The following is a 15,916-nucleotide window of genomic DNA, read 5'->3' as shown; positions in this document are numbered from 1 at the left end:
TCTACTAATGAAGTTCAACCGTCTTCCACACAGATCCAAGACCGCATATACAGTCATACTAGCCTTACCGTCACAGTACGTTCCAAAAATATGTTCGCGTTTTCCAATGACGAAAGAGCTTTCAATATTGCATCATTTTCGCACAGGTACTGTCGTCCATTTGCCTACGTCGCATTCCGGTTTTCCATCTCTGTAAAGGCTAGTGGCTGGGCTGTCTTAGTTCTTTTCTGAGAACATTAATTTCTGTTAGGAATTGGACATCTACGTAATATTATACCCATACAACTGTTTAAAATAACTTGAATAAAAGGGCCTCGTTAAGTAATTAACTGTCACGTGATTTCCATCCTTTCTACGACCCTGCGACATAACCACTTGGACGGACAGTAGATAGCATGTCTGAGTAATTTTATCTTTTCGGATCGAGCAGAAGTGAAGATTGAATTTGCAGTACGTAAGGTACTCTTTTACAGAGAATTATTTCAACATGAGTTACTAGTACGAAGGACGAAACTGGTAATTGGAATTACATACATTAGAACTGAAGCCTGTATCGAAATGAACCGCCACCATTTTGAAAAATGTGGTTAAATATTCATATTATGATTATTTTTCAATTTAACTTCATTCTCTATAGTGTACGCTAATGTGCTATAGACACTATAATATACACTGCATAATGAATACATCCGTATGGACAGCTCAGTTCGTGAATAAAAACACTCATTGTTAATACTGTACTGTATTCTGATTAAACAAAAACCTAATGAAAATTATCAATCTCAAAAGCGTGATATTTCATAGTTTACGTAAATGGATGAATTACTTTTGTTCCCTCCTATACCTAGTAAAGTGATTTGTTTGTATATTACGCCATCGAACTCCAGTCGTGGAAGGGGTTAGCAACCGTTGATTCAAAGGTATAGCCAGGTTAATATCAGAAATGTTAGTAAAAATAAAATGATGTCCCTATACAATGGGAGGTATCGTTTCGGCACAGGTTTATGTGCTTTCGTCAACGTGATTACGATCACTGATCAGGGCCAAAGACGTGCAGGGCCCGCACCGAGTACGGGTACTCATTCTGGGATCCGTAATGAATGTACAATACAGCAGAATGCCAAATTAATATACGGGTAATATAAGATGTATGATTTCTCTTCCCCATTTCATTTTATCATCACATTTAATTACAAAAAAATGTTTTAGTATAATTCTGTAGTCTGCCAAGAGTAGGCCTATGGAGTGTTACGTCTTGAATTTGTAACAATGAAATATTATGGTGAATTATTGGTATACTACCTATTTATTTAAATTTGCGTGGAGCCTCATTCCAATCTTGCGATTTACTGTGAGCACTTCATTCAACTTGTAGAGATACCATAAGCATTGGTTTGACTATATTGAAATATATTAATATGAAGAAGTTTAACATTTTTTTAAAATCTGAATGATCTTCGAATTAAATTGTTCTAGCTGTAGGAATCAGGAAGGTCTTCACCTCACTTCAAGGGGAAAATGAAAGTGGTAAACTGCATGGAAACAGCTTATTAACTGTGTGCAAAGCAGTGACAAATTCACACTTACTTACTGCACTGTACAAAATGCATGTTTTTGTCGATTACAAATTGTTATTTAAATTTTTATTTTAACATTAAAGTTATTTAGATTAATCAAGAGAGTGTTCTTACTGAAGTTCTCCGTCAAGTAACATGCTTGACTGTATGCAATGGAGATAAACCTGTCCCCTCTCAAGCGAAATTCTGATTGCGTTACTGGCAGTTTCTGTCCGAACTCCACAGAGAAGATTCAAAGAAATTGGGATACAATCACAGTCTACTATATACAGTCACGAAGCTTGAATTTTGAGGGTGCTAGAAACAATAGACTGTGCCGGAACTATTTTGCATTGCCTGTAATGAGCCGATATTAGCGATCCTAGTGGTGAGCAACTATCTAATGTTTGCATATTTACTACGTATTGAGCTTCGTGACTGTATATACTAGACTGTGGTACAATGTTGTTGACCTCTAAAGATATCAAAGTTGAATGAAGCAAGGAAACAAAAAAATTGCAATGGGCTAAAAAGTGTATGATTGGACAGAGGAAGACTGAAATAAGGTAGTAAGTGCATATGACTGCATACATAGTTCATATTCTTCATCGTAGATCTCGAGATTGTAACTTCACATTGTATCCTCATGGATAATATGAGGAGACAAAGAGGAAGGCAGAAAATAGGAAAGATTGGAGAAAGCTGCGTTTGCAGTGAAAGACCTCCTCTTGGACAGAACACGAAACGAAATGAAATGAATGAATGAATTGTACACTCTTTGCTTTCTATCTTACTGTGGGCGATACGATCTATATTGACCAATGCACTACATTCCACATTGAAATATACACTAATTATTCTGCAAATACTACTCGTTCTTACTATTATGTTTTCCTCTCAATATAATATTTTGAAGAGTGCCATATGTGGTCTCAGCAGGCAGGTTATTCCTCCTATCGGCCTTCCCATCGCTTCTTTCTTGACATAAGCATGTATATTGTAAAAATCTGATCAGTTTCTTTTGCAACGAAGGTCTCCACCAAGGTGTCTACCTAAGTCAGCATCTTCAAAGACACTCTTTTCTGACTCTATGTTCCACTTCAGAACTTTTAAGGTTGATTTCCGTCCGTTTTTATTCTAGGCGGACTCCCCCGTTATTTTGTATGGTCGCACCAATATTTCTTTAGGTCAAAATTCAGCATAGTTTACTTGTTCCAAATAGTCAAGTGGAAGTGGAAATTCAATCTTGAAAGCTTTATTACTTTCCAGAGTTTTGAGCTCTTTTCCCGTACCCCCCTTTTTTTTCTAGGAAGCTCAAAACTTTCTCTCTTATGGTATCTTTGGATAGTTTCCCCATGCAAAGCTAGACTATTTTTTCTCCCATTTGTAGCAGAGGTTTCTCTAATATATTATGACGATTATTAGAACCGATATATATGTTGAAATGTTGATTTGTATTTTTTTTACTCTAGATTAAAATTGCAAGTTTCTTGTTTATGTTAGTTAATTAGTTAGGATACAATTAATTATGATACTTAATCACTCATTTAAAGTTCGTGTGACTGCAACCTGTGTATATTTTTGTGTGGCTTTACTTTGTTTATAGTGTATTTTTTTCCTTTTTATTTCCATTATTGCATTTGTATTTCTGGTGGTGTGGAAGAGAAGGCCTGATGGCCTCAACTATACCAGAATAAATAAATACATATATCTGCTACAAACTTTCTACAACTGCTACAATTTTCACTCGTTTTCCTCCTATATTCTTGGAAACCATCATTTTCTTCTACTGTCGGTGTCTCAGGAGAAGACGAGAGCGGACTGAGGAGGAAGGGATGTGAACAGATAACGTAAGACAACACGAGCAATATTTGTACTGCAATAAGCGGAAACATTAGGTCTCCTTCTGTTCAACTTAGCTTTAATTTTCATACGCATTGTTACTCATCTTTCTTGCACGAGTAATAAGCTGGCTACTGGGATGCTTATCTGAGCGATGTTTATAATCAGCAGCGATAGTCAAGAAGGTCACATTCTTTCCGCTCGTCTTCTCCTGAGTAACGGACAGTACTTTCCTTTACCTGTTATTGATTCGTCTGCCTTGAGCCTTCTCAGGCGTATTTTCCCTTTCATTCTTGTTTTCTTATCCTTTTCCCATGTGGTTCTGCATAGCAGTCATACCTACGTCATCATAGGTATTTGGTGGCGCTTCTACGCGCAATTTCATACTGGATACAGACGGGCATGCAAGTGCGGGTTGCTTCTATCTTTGATCTGTTCTTGTCAAGGTAATGCCATTACTATTTCCTTTATGACAGCTTGTTTACCTTTCACCTTAAAGCTTTTGTAATTTCATCTAATACTCATGTCTCTTGTTTTCTAATTGGTACTTAAGTCCCATTGTTCGCATGGCACGGATATGACGAACATTTCATACTACGCGCGCGAAGCGCTTGGAATCGACTCTTCGCAAGCGATTTGACTCTTTCTATGGAGTCGAAGAAGTATACTTTCGCGATCTTGGTGTCCATTCGCGCTCATCTCTAGTTTTTGGGCGTGTGTTGTTGTTTTGATTGGAACTGTTTATATTACGATGGATTGTAAACTCATATATTTATCGTTTTCGTTGTTTTTCTGGTTTATGTGTTGTTTAAAAAATTGTAATGGTAAGTCACTTTTTATTGAACACAAGATAATCGACGCTGGTATGCACGAAAAAGCACATACTGTGAGAATTTCCTTCACATTGTTTAGGTTAAGATAATTAGAAACATTACTATTTCTTTAGTAATCATGATTCTCTTAGATGAATAACAACAGTCATTTGATAATGTATTAAGTGGACTTTTATTTCTACATGTATTAAGTATCTTTCATTTCATTAACAAAAACTTAACGGTACCATTAATAAAGGAATTTCAATGAGATGTCGTGTTTGAATTGTGACTAATGACTGACATAAAAAGGAGGGGAAAATTTTTTTCGGAAATAGACACTATTTACGGTAAAGGAAGAGATATTTCAGTATAATTCTAGTTGGTTACAAAATTAAAACGTTTATCCATACTTTATAGGGCCTACTTTTTTTAAATAATTATTTTTATTGTAGGCGATATAGGTCTATAGAAAATCTTTAATATTACGAAATAGATTAAAAACGGCAGATGTTATCAAAAACGAAATGATTTATTTTTGTATTGTACGATTACATTTCTCATTATAAAAGCCGTGATAACCAAATACCATAACCTCAAAGTTTCAAGGTAACCAGTAAAATTACTCCTATGAATTTGATATTGAAATGAGTTAACTGGCTGTTAGAAATCATTACAGTATGGTGAATTGAATCATAAATTAATTTGTGAAACTGACGTTTTCGGACATTGTTGATGATAATGCTGCAGTAGCTGATGGGTAGATGTAAGTCCATCGAGTCTGTGATCCCGTAACAACACAAACACTCTGGCCATACATGCCAAGGAACGATTTAAGGGTAAATATTTACAAGTGCTACAAATGACGGATTAAGAAATAAATTCTCAAGACATTAGGAACAGATTCACACTTTTCTTTTGGTGGGAGGGGGGGGGGCAAAAGCTGTGTTTACGATTAAAAAGGAATGAAGTAAATAAATTAATCAGGTTTATTACTAGATGGCACTATCTCCTGTGCTCTTTACTTACTGTATCTAAAATAAAGTCATTCCTATTTTTTACTTACTGGTATGCATTTGAAGTGCGGAAATCCGATCCGGTTCCTTCTGACTATTTCTGATTACTACACTAACGCCTTAACCCTTAACGAGCATAGCCTCAAGCAAGTTTGAGATACGACATCTAGTTACGGAAAACATTGTTTATGAATTTACTAAGCACATTAAACATACTAATATGTCTGTCTGCTTGGTACAAGGCATATTACATTTAGATTGTATGAAAATATGACCTGTTAAATTTCGCTTCCGAAATAATAGCCTGCCATTGAACATTAACTGTCTTTTGTTCCGCTATTTTGTTTATTACAACATAGGCTGCTCGCGGTATGACCAGATATGTTAAAGCGACTATAAATAACAGCGAGAAAAAAAAAACATAGGCCTATATGGCGTTTTGCGTAATTTTAATTATCGTATTAAACCTTATTTGTATCCTATCCATTTCTTAGCTCCACAAAAAAAAAATGTTTGGTACAAGCCATAAATTTAGATTCGTAGTGAACATATGGCCTGTTGGATTTCGCTACCGAAATAATAATGAATAATTGCCTGGCATTGAACATAACTCTTTTGTTCCGCTACTTTGTTTATTATAACATAGCCTATATGACGTATTGCTAACTTAACTATAGGCTAATATTGTTCCGCCGCTTTGTTTATACTTTATTACAACATATTATTATGGCGTATATGCGTACTTTTAATTATTATAGTATTTTTAGACCTTTAGGCCTACGTATGTTTATTTTTGTCTTATCCATTGCAAAAAAAAACTTCAAAATATCATTCAGGAATTGCTTTTAAATTCATTAAAACCATTTTTTTAATTCGCAACCGGTAGTATTTCTTATTTATTTATTTTTTTCCGATTTAAGTTTTCATCAAAGTGCCGCTTAGAAGTGCGGATTAATGGTACTTGTTCAGAAGCCGTCGCCCTTCCCATATGCCGCTTTTCGCTTTTCTTTGGGATATGCGTGAAAATGTTGGAGTTAATGGGTCAGGAGAAAATTAAATTCTGTCGTTATGTTCAATAACAATTCTGTTTTTATTCTGTTTTACTACCGTAACTCCTTTTCTATTTTCTTTTCCTTCTTCTCAACTTTACTTTTCTTAATTTTTCACGAAGGCACGCACGGAACAGTTGAAGAGTTCGCGGGAAAAACGATGAATGTCACATTTCTGTTAAGGATTAGATAATGATCTAATTGAGTCTATAACTGCAGGATGTAGTGCTGTTTCTATAGAAAATAAAGGAAAGGATTACTGTATTCGTGGTGATAATTCTCCTTTTTACCATTTTTCATAAGAACAACATTAAATTTCGTAGTGATCCATTGAATTAAATAATGAAATCAACCTTAACAAAACTGTGACATTCATAGTTTTTCCCGCGAACTCTTCAGTTATCAAAAGAAAAAGTGGCCGCTCTCTAGAAGCAAAGTTCCCTTTGGGTATCTTCGCTACAGCCTAGATCATATGATCTAGGGCAGGGCTACAGTTCGGAGACAGGCGATGTTACATGTTGTTGGACCACGTTGCCTGATATCTACAGTGTTATTGTTAAAAGTATTCTGTTTATCTTCTTATAGCGTAATGGTAGCGTTCCGGCCTGGTATTCGTGAGATCCTGCGTTCGAATACAACCTAGTGCATTTTATGTTCTTTTTTGTTGTGTTTTTAAGAGAGAGAGAATATACATAATTGCTCCTGTCTCTTTTATGATTGTTTTAATAATTAACATCAGGTTAATTTGTTTTAATAATTAACATCAGGTTAATGAATGTATTATGCCATGTCTTTATCATTATTTATTATGACATTATGGCTGCAAATGGAAAGAAAAAAATATTTTATTCTCAACAAAATTATCTTTCGTGGCATAAACAAAACAAACTTACTGACGTCTGCCTTAGAACATTCAAACAATTAAGCCTTCAAACAATTAAGCCTTCAAAAAACAAAACAAAAAGCCACGATTCAATATTTAGTCTATCTTCCCCACATATCTATCACATCTTGCAGTCGAATGGGCATGGAATCGACTAGTCTTTTCAAATAGCGACTGTTCTCAGTCACGACATTCCAGGCAACCTGGACAGACATAAGTGTTCTACCCATGGGCAGGTCTTTCACTGCAAACCCAGCTTTCTCCAATCTTTCCTATTTTCTGCCTTCCCCTTAGTCTCCGCATATGATCCACATATCTTAATGTCGTCTATTATTTGATTTCTTCTGTCCCGAACTCTTCTCCCGTTCACCATTCCTTCCAGTGCATCCTTCAGTAGGCAGTTTCTTCTCAGCTAGTGACCCAACCAATTCCTTTTTCTCTTTGTAATCAGTTTCAGCATCATTCTTTCTTCACCCACTTTTTCGAACATAACTTCATTTCTTATTCTGTCTGTCCATTTCACACGCTCCATTCTTCTCCACATCCACATTTCATATGCTTCTATTCGTTTCTCTTAATTTCATCGTAATGTCCATGTTTCTTCCCCATACAATGCCACAGTCCACACAAAGCACTCCACTAGTCTCTTCTTTAGTTCTTTTTCCAGAACTTCCTTTGCTCATGTTCGCAGTTTTTCTTGGAAGGATAAATGCGGTAACTTCCCGTTGCTTTCCGCACACCACTGTCTCTTTCGCATCTTAATAGGTCCCAGGAGACCCAAGCGTGAAGGTGAGCAGAGTGGATTTGACTAATTGGGTCCTCCGGACTTCCCCGAAATTCACCACAAGGGTTATTACATATTAGTTCTATCAGGATTTTTGACCCGATCAGAGACCGGGAAATTCCAATTAACCTTTGCCCCCCGCATCCTGAACGATCTTCTTCAAATCATCAGAAAATCTGGGAGGGAGATTGAGCCAATATTTCGCAAATGTGTCTATACTTGTGCCCTCGTAGCACAGTCGGAAGAACGTCTGAATTTAGATCTCAACGTCTCAGGTTCAATTCCTCGTCACTCCTTTACATTTTATTGTGTTTCAAGATAGTATAATGTAATAATATAAAAATAAAAAACTAACACCAGTATTATGCAACTGTATTGTTCCAAACCTAATATTAAATTTATGTTATTTATATCGCTAAAGAACGATAACAGAATATAAATAACGTGAATATTTTTATATCGTTAAAGAACGATAACAGAATACAAATGATAATTTGAATATTATTTATATCACTAAAGAACGATAAAAGAATACAAATGATAACTTCAATATTATTTATACCGCTAAAGAACGATTAAAAAATGAAATGAAAACTTGAACAAGGCCCGAACTCACAACCTTTGAATCATTAAGCGAGCACTCTACCGCTGGTCTACGAGACGCAGATACGGAAAAATTCCATAGTTCCGGAACTGCTTCTACAAGCACTTGCATCGTGTAACATCGCCGTGACTTGAAGTATACTTGGAAAATATTCGCTGTTCACGAGTGCTGCCATTTTTTTTATAGCTGTACTTACTATACCTTCCAGCGTAGATCTATACAAAAATAAAACCCCGCAGTTTTGTATATGACAGAATGAATCTGTGATGAAGAGTTAACAAATCAAATTAATTTATTGAAATGATAAGTAAATTATGTTACAAAACAAACAGTCAAATTACTATTCACCACTTTTTACAATACTTAATTCACAATTAGGCATGTATCAATCAATTTTTTTAAGTACCTATAAAAGTTGAAGGGTAGGTCTAAGTATGTAGGATTCATGACCAAATAAACGCGCATAATATGACGTTATGTATGCATAAATTGTAATTGGTTTACTTTGAACATCGAAGGGCATTCAGTAATGTACAGTACTAGAAAAAAAGTAATGGCCCAATTATTGGGGGTTGCTTCATAGCGTAATTCACATGATAACGTTCGTTTCCTGTATTTTGGACCCGGACCTTCGTGACGAGAGCTCAAAGTCTCAGTAGCTCTGACGGCTGGGGCAACTGTGTCTCATGCGGAAGGGAGCTGGTTCGAGCCCTATGTGCGCGAGTTTTTTTCCCCCCTGATTAACGTTAAATGGAGTCCTGGGGCTGATGTTTCAGTTTGTCTAACAAAAAGTGGAATAATTATTACCCAACTCCTATCGATGATTATTATTATTAAGCTTGATCTGGTTTGAAAAAAATTGGAAGGTACTCTATGTCTTTCTCAAACAAAATAAAGATAAAGACAATTTCACAAAAAAAAAAAAAAAAATGAACCTAATACTTTGTCCACATGCCATCGACATCTATTGTAGCCATGATCCTTCTGGACATTGAATCTACAACTGGCGGAAATAGCCCTGATCTTGGATTAGGTCTTTCCAGGCTTTAAGAACTTGACTCCAGGACTCGCTTGTATTCCAAGGTAGCTAGTGTCGCAATAATTCGCGACTCCTCTTTTTCAAGTCCATCCACACATTTTCTATAACATTCAAGTCCGGTGACATGGGAGGTCAACGGTTCACTTCGATCCGAGGTCTCCTTCGAAACCATATTTGAACGACTTGAGAAGTGTAAACCGAAGTTATCCTGCTGGAATCTTAATGATCGCCTTTGGGATAATGTTTTCGTGTGATAGTGAGCAACACGTTTTCCAAAAGGTGGACATATACTATGGCGAATGCATCCAGCCATGACACGCTCTAAGACACTTGCCCCATCACGAGAGATCCAGCCCCAGCATGACACGCTAGTGCATTGTGACCTTTTACGTTGGTCCACATTTGGAACATCAAATCTAAGCCAGATTCACGATAGACTCTGACAGGTCCATTGTAATCAGTCCAGATAGATAGATGTTTCGTAGAGAAAATTACAATTTGAGAACAGCTAATCTTAGAAGTCGCAGGGCTGCCCAGAAAGAAAACACAAAAGAAGAACAAGCTATAGACTGCCTAGCCTTTGTGATCAGTCTAGAGGATTTCGATTGGGGAGGGGGGGGGAAGTAATTTAATCCCAGGACTCTGTAAAACTCCATTCTGGCGTTATTCAGGAAATAAAAAAAACTAGCAGGCGCAGGGCTCGAACCCGCTCCCTTCCAAATGACACGCAGATATCCCAACTGTCTGAGTTATTGAAATGGAAGGGCTTGCTTTTGCGCAACTTCCTCATGGTGATTCAAATTTCAATTTTACGAACAGAAAATAGGGAAATTGTGACAGAAAGCAGAAGTGTTAACCATCCTTTATCTTCACCCTCTCCCTCCCTCTACGCAGTATGCACCCTGATTTGAAGTATATTGCGTTGCCAGTTTGGAACTGTCTATTCAGTCATCTATATCTATACAAACATTTATAACAGCTGAACGTTCTTAATATCCAGTATTACTGAATGTAATTTTATCAAGTGTTTGGTGAGTTCTATAAAACTTGGAGAGCTTTGCGCCTCAATGAAAATTTAATCTAGAGCTCTAATTTTTTTTGTGCATAATTGTTACATATAATGACAACTTTTCCGCACTACATGTTTTTTTAATTTCGTAATTTAATTTTTTCGATACATCCTAATGTGCACCTACTGACTTGATGTCACTATAACTGCATTGCCTTCAAAAAAAGTGTATGGCCTATCATTCTACTAAATGACAATGTACATGAAAGTGGCTCTCTCACAATGCAGTTCATCTGACATCCACACACAGTCAGTGAACCCTTCATCCTCATTTAGATTGTGAAACATTTACTCACAAAAGAATCACTAAACAACAATAATGTTTTTATTCCAGGACAACAAAACGCAGAAGACAGGAACCTGATGGTGTGGTGTACCATCAGCCCTGAAGAGCAGCGCAAATGTTTGAATTTTGTACAAGCTGTCGAAAGGGATTGGAATCTGTTTGGAGCGACAGCAATGAGACTCAACTGTAGCCAGGTACACTTAGCAGATCCAATGCACGAGTTTTATTTTTAAAGCAATTGCTTATAAAATGTATGTATGTGTTTGTGTGTGTATCCAATGCCTACTCACTTCACTTGCGTGATTCGGGTTCCGCATATTGCGGATAGATGGCAGTACTGACCCATTTTCAAGTTGCACACCACTTTGGTGGGCCGTGTTATGCATGATATGTATATCTGTGGTGAGTTATGTCGTGTACTAGGGTGAGTGATGTGTAATTGTAGTGTCGGAAATGAGTGAGGATGATGGAAATAAGGAAGGGAGAAGGGAAAACTCAGTACCAGCACATGACCTACTCCTGTCGAATAGCACCAAGGAGGCTGCCAGGCTTAACATCCCCATCCGATAGACAAATCACTATCAACAGTGACATAATGTTGGGGGTAGGAATTGAATTCTAACAGTTCACATGTCAGGTTAAATAAATAAATACTACTAATACTACTACTAATAAGGGAGAAACTGCTGTTGTGGAAGCCATAGCATTGTTGTGTTGGAAAAGATATTAACATTGCCACATCCTATTGCTGAATCTCAAGTGAAATACTGTCCCTAAAATTTGCGTTTTCATCAGGAATATTTTATATAGGACTTTATATGACATTCTGTATCATAGAGATCTGTCCATACAAAATAAGTAAAGAGGGTTTACATTGGGAACTGTATAGAACATTGTGTAAGTCACGGTTTAAATTTTTGTTAATTCCCTATTGTACCATTATTTTAAGTTGTGAATCTTTTCCTCAGGTTTCCAATCTCTGTGTTCAAGAAATCACATGCAAAGAATCTTTACAGATATCTCTGTCTCTGAAATGTGTACATAAAGGTACGATCACACGTCGCTACTTTTGCTGCGCAACTTTTGTACTGCAGCTGCAAAAGTTGCGTGTTGTGTTCACAAGTAAGCCAAAAGTAGCGCGCTGCACGCTACTTTTCGTGCTGCGCAACCCGAGTGCAGCAAAAGTTGCAACTGGAGGTTGCGAGTCTGTTCACACACAAGGCACTACTTTTGCAGCCACAGTCATGCTGTAGGTTTCCATCTCCATGTTGACTTCTCAATATACATTTTGTGGTTATGTTCGCATTATTAATAAAATCATGCGAAAGCTTACTTATCTATTATTTGCTTTTCTGTCCTAACTAGTATTCAGAAATTGGCATTATTTTTACTATAAAGCTTTTAAAAACGCCTATATACTTAAATGATAACCAACAGCATATTCACGTAATCAATGTTGGCAACCCTCCTGTTTGAAACTACGCTACAGAAAATTAAAAAAGTGAATTATATCGTCAGCAAATATGCTCAGACTGTGTTGTGCATTTAGTAACTGTTAAAAATAATTTATTTTCATCACATCTAACATTAAAATACATCCAAACAATAAAAGTATCATTGGCACATTTGGGTGGCAACACTGGTCGCAACCGCAGCAGAAGTTTCAACAAAACCGATATCAAAAATGCTGCGGCTGCAACCCTGAGAACCCTGTTCACACGTCGCTATTTTAAGCTGCGCGCAGCATGGAAAAGTAGCGGGCAGCGGGTTTGGCAGCCGCTACTTTTCGGGTTGCACCATTGTTCACACGTCGCAGTACGAGAGTTGCGCAGTTTTTTGTACTGCATCGCTGCAAAAGTAGCGACGTGTGACCGTACCTTAAGGAATCCCAGAGATATTGCGTCACTTTCATTTCTTCAGTTAAACTTAAAGTTTTGTTAAGTGTCCACTCCATCTTTGTTCGTGTATGCTACTGTACATGGAAAATGTGTCTGCATGCTCAGGTTGCAGAACATGAATTGTTATTGGTTGCAAAACTATACACGAAAATTTGTTGTGTACATAATATATAGAACCTTTCATTTATAGATACATACAGGGACATGCCCCATACCATCCAGAACATGTTTGGAACACAATAGAGAAAAATTCATATGGTAATGCAGAATTCCTGCACGGAAATATCATATAAATCAGGGATTGCAGAAACAGCACATATCAATATCCCACACATAGTGACATGTTCTGTTTCTGCAATCCCCGATTCATATGTACTTCGGTACACCATAATAATATGATATGCTTAATTAAGCACTTAGTGATTCAAGACGGCACTCATCCCATCGGATCTCGGCCACTTAGTCACTTGTAATGAGTGCACCTCTGTACATAGTGTGTTGGACATTGTGCCACTGTCACATATTCTGTGACACAATACATGAGGATAGGCCAGGCCACCAAAGGGAAAACTGAGAGATAGATCTTAAACTGAGGAGATTCGATCTGGCATCGGAACAGGAATCCGGTGCAGCTTAGTGAATGAAGCGTCAGCATGTAGAGCTGAAAATCCAGGTTTGAGTCCTGGTGCCAGAGAGAATTTTTTTCTGTTCTATCTATCCTTCATCATAGTATAAGTAATATTTAGACATTTTAAATACAGTTTATCAAAGAGATAGAGGCAGATATGAATGAGTGACTGAAATAATGAATGAATGTGTCTGTATAGAGACAGGCAGAAAATAAAAATGATGGTGATGCATTTTTGTAGGGCTTCAATAAGGAGGACTGCATGACTCAGCTTGATGAAGAAAAAGCCCATATAACAAGCCTGGATGCTGGAGAAGTGTTTGTTGCTGGGAGATATCATAGCCTCATTCCCATAATGCAGGAATTGTATAGTGGTGAATATGATTTATCTATTAACAAGTATGAAGTATCATCTTACACAAAAAAAAGACCAGTTGCCATATACTAAGTCCTCTTTAGAAGAATTCTGTTGATTTCATGAGAGCTTAGCTTTACACAGGAACAAATTTCTTCTGCAGTGGCACAGTTCCAATAATTTGTTCCAATAAAGGTAATGTGGTAGCTGCATACTAAATGAGAGATTATTAATTCAAGGTGCCAATCTTTTTATATGTATAGATCAAGCTTTATAAATCATTTACAACAAAGATATATACTAGGAGTAAATTAGATGCAACATAAAAATCCTCTTATCTTAATGCTTATAAATATAACAGATCTTTCTTCGTGTGAACAGGATGCTGTCTGAAGTTGGACTTAGATTCCTACTACATGAGACTGGTCATGTTTTGCTTCTAAGACTGTACATTCATATTACTCTAAGTATTATGTAATATCTCGAGTTTGAGGAAGTATTGGAACTTTATGTGTATGAAATCTTTTGAATCATGATGTTTCATTTGAAATTCATCATTCACTTTCAGGTGACCAAAAGTCTTATTATGCTGTTGCTGTTATCAAGAGGAACACTCTGTCTGATGTAGAGAGCCTACGAGATTTACGTCATAAGAAAGCATGCTTTGCTGGAGTTGGCACATTGGCAGGATGGGTGATTCCAATACATACGGTAGGTAAAATGCTAGCAGTTTGTAACCCTGTCTTTACTCCATCACATAATTCATATTTCAAAAGATTTTCTTTTAATTTTCAAGTGTGACGATCATCCAAGGATGTATTTTATTCAATAGTTTGATGTGAAAACTGTGTTGACATCACTAAATTTGGTAATGCATGCATTTTGTTGCCCTGTAATAAAAAGGAAGGAAAATGGTAACTGAAAATTCTATGTCACATTTGTCTTTACTTTTTATAGTTACAGGAAGGTCATGAGACTGAGTTAAACAAGTTTTGTGTAGATGTTTGTGGATATGGGACTTGTTTGTTTACATGGTGGTATGGTTTTGGTTTCACTATGTTCATTTCTTCAAAAGTTATAAGTGATTATGATATAACACTTTTTTGGACATCTTTACTGAGTGGTTGGCGACCTACTGTGCTGAATACAAAGGCGTATTTCTACATCAAAGTGTTAGACATTTTCATTAAGACTTCAATGAAGAAAATTTATTGTTATGTAAATGTCGAACGCTAAAATGAATGCTATAATAAAGTGAAAAGAATCAACTTTTGTTGGAATAGATTCATAAACTACATATGAAGCAGTAAAATTTCTCCTTTTTTATAGTAGTAATAGATTTATTTCTACTGGTAAAGTTATATTTATTTTGTCACTCAGTTTCAACACTTCAAGTCCTGAATAGCACCAGACCTACTAGTTATTTCTGAATATAAAAAACATAAACGAATTTTGTATTTATATAAACGCAGCACTACAGCAATGTAGAAAATGAAGCAGCAGATGAAAGTGCAGAAATTCCTGCTGTCCTACACCAATCACAGAAATTAAAAGCAGAATGGAAAAATGCATTAATAAGAAACAAATTTCAGTAAATTAAATAGGTTGATACCTCTGTAACATAGAGAAAATTCTTTGAGACAGTAATTAGTAATCATTATCGCAAAGTACTCAAACTTGCAACTATCTTTGCCACGAGAGCATAAATGGAATATACTAAGACAAAAGCTTAATCAACCTCGGTAGAAATTTAAAACAAATTCTAATGAACTATACACACTATGGGCTCTTTTTGGAAATGCATGAACGTTGTTGTTGTTTTCTAATGCCAGGCATTTGCCAATAAAGTCATTTGACCTCTTGCACTCCAATATTTTTCAAAGATATGATGATTCTGTACCATTAAAGTAGTCCCCACCTGGATATCCGACTGGGGGACTATTTTACCTCCGGATAATTTTACCTTAATGGTTAAGTGTTCACGTAGGCTTCCGCGGCTGGTGTACATGGTGTGTGGATAAGCTTCAGGGCTTCTACCGCGTTGTCTTGGTGTTATTGGCTGACGTTTCGACCGCTGTGTTGTGGCCATCTTCAG

General features: G+C 36.6%; 1 protein-coding gene across 1 annotated transcript in view; it reads left to right on the top strand.

Moving 5' to 3' along the window:
* The first annotated feature begins 4,060 nt into the window (after positions 1–4,060).
* Positions 4,061–15,916, top strand: part of Tsf2 (transferrin 2) — a 39,066-nt gene continuing 27,210 nt past the window's right edge. Inside the window, exons 1-4 of the mRNA XM_069816309.1 lie at positions 4,061–4,222; positions 10,989–11,134; positions 13,708–13,840; positions 14,390–14,532. Of these exons, the coding sequence (XP_069672410.1) occupies positions 4,150–4,222; positions 10,989–11,134; positions 13,708–13,840; positions 14,390–14,532 (495 nt within the window). The 5' untranslated portion in view covers positions 4,061–4,149. The remainder of the gene's footprint in view (positions 4,223–10,988; positions 11,135–13,707; positions 13,841–14,389; positions 14,533–15,916) is intronic.

Source organism: Periplaneta americana, chromosome 1, assembly GCF_040183065.1.
Source record: "Periplaneta americana isolate PAMFEO1 chromosome 1, P.americana_PAMFEO1_priV1, whole genome shotgun sequence".
NCBI classification, from domain to species: domain Eukaryota; kingdom Metazoa; phylum Arthropoda; class Insecta; order Blattodea; family Blattidae; genus Periplaneta; species Periplaneta americana.
Note: the sequence above shows the minus strand (reverse complement) of the source record. Positions and strands in the feature narration are given on the sequence as shown.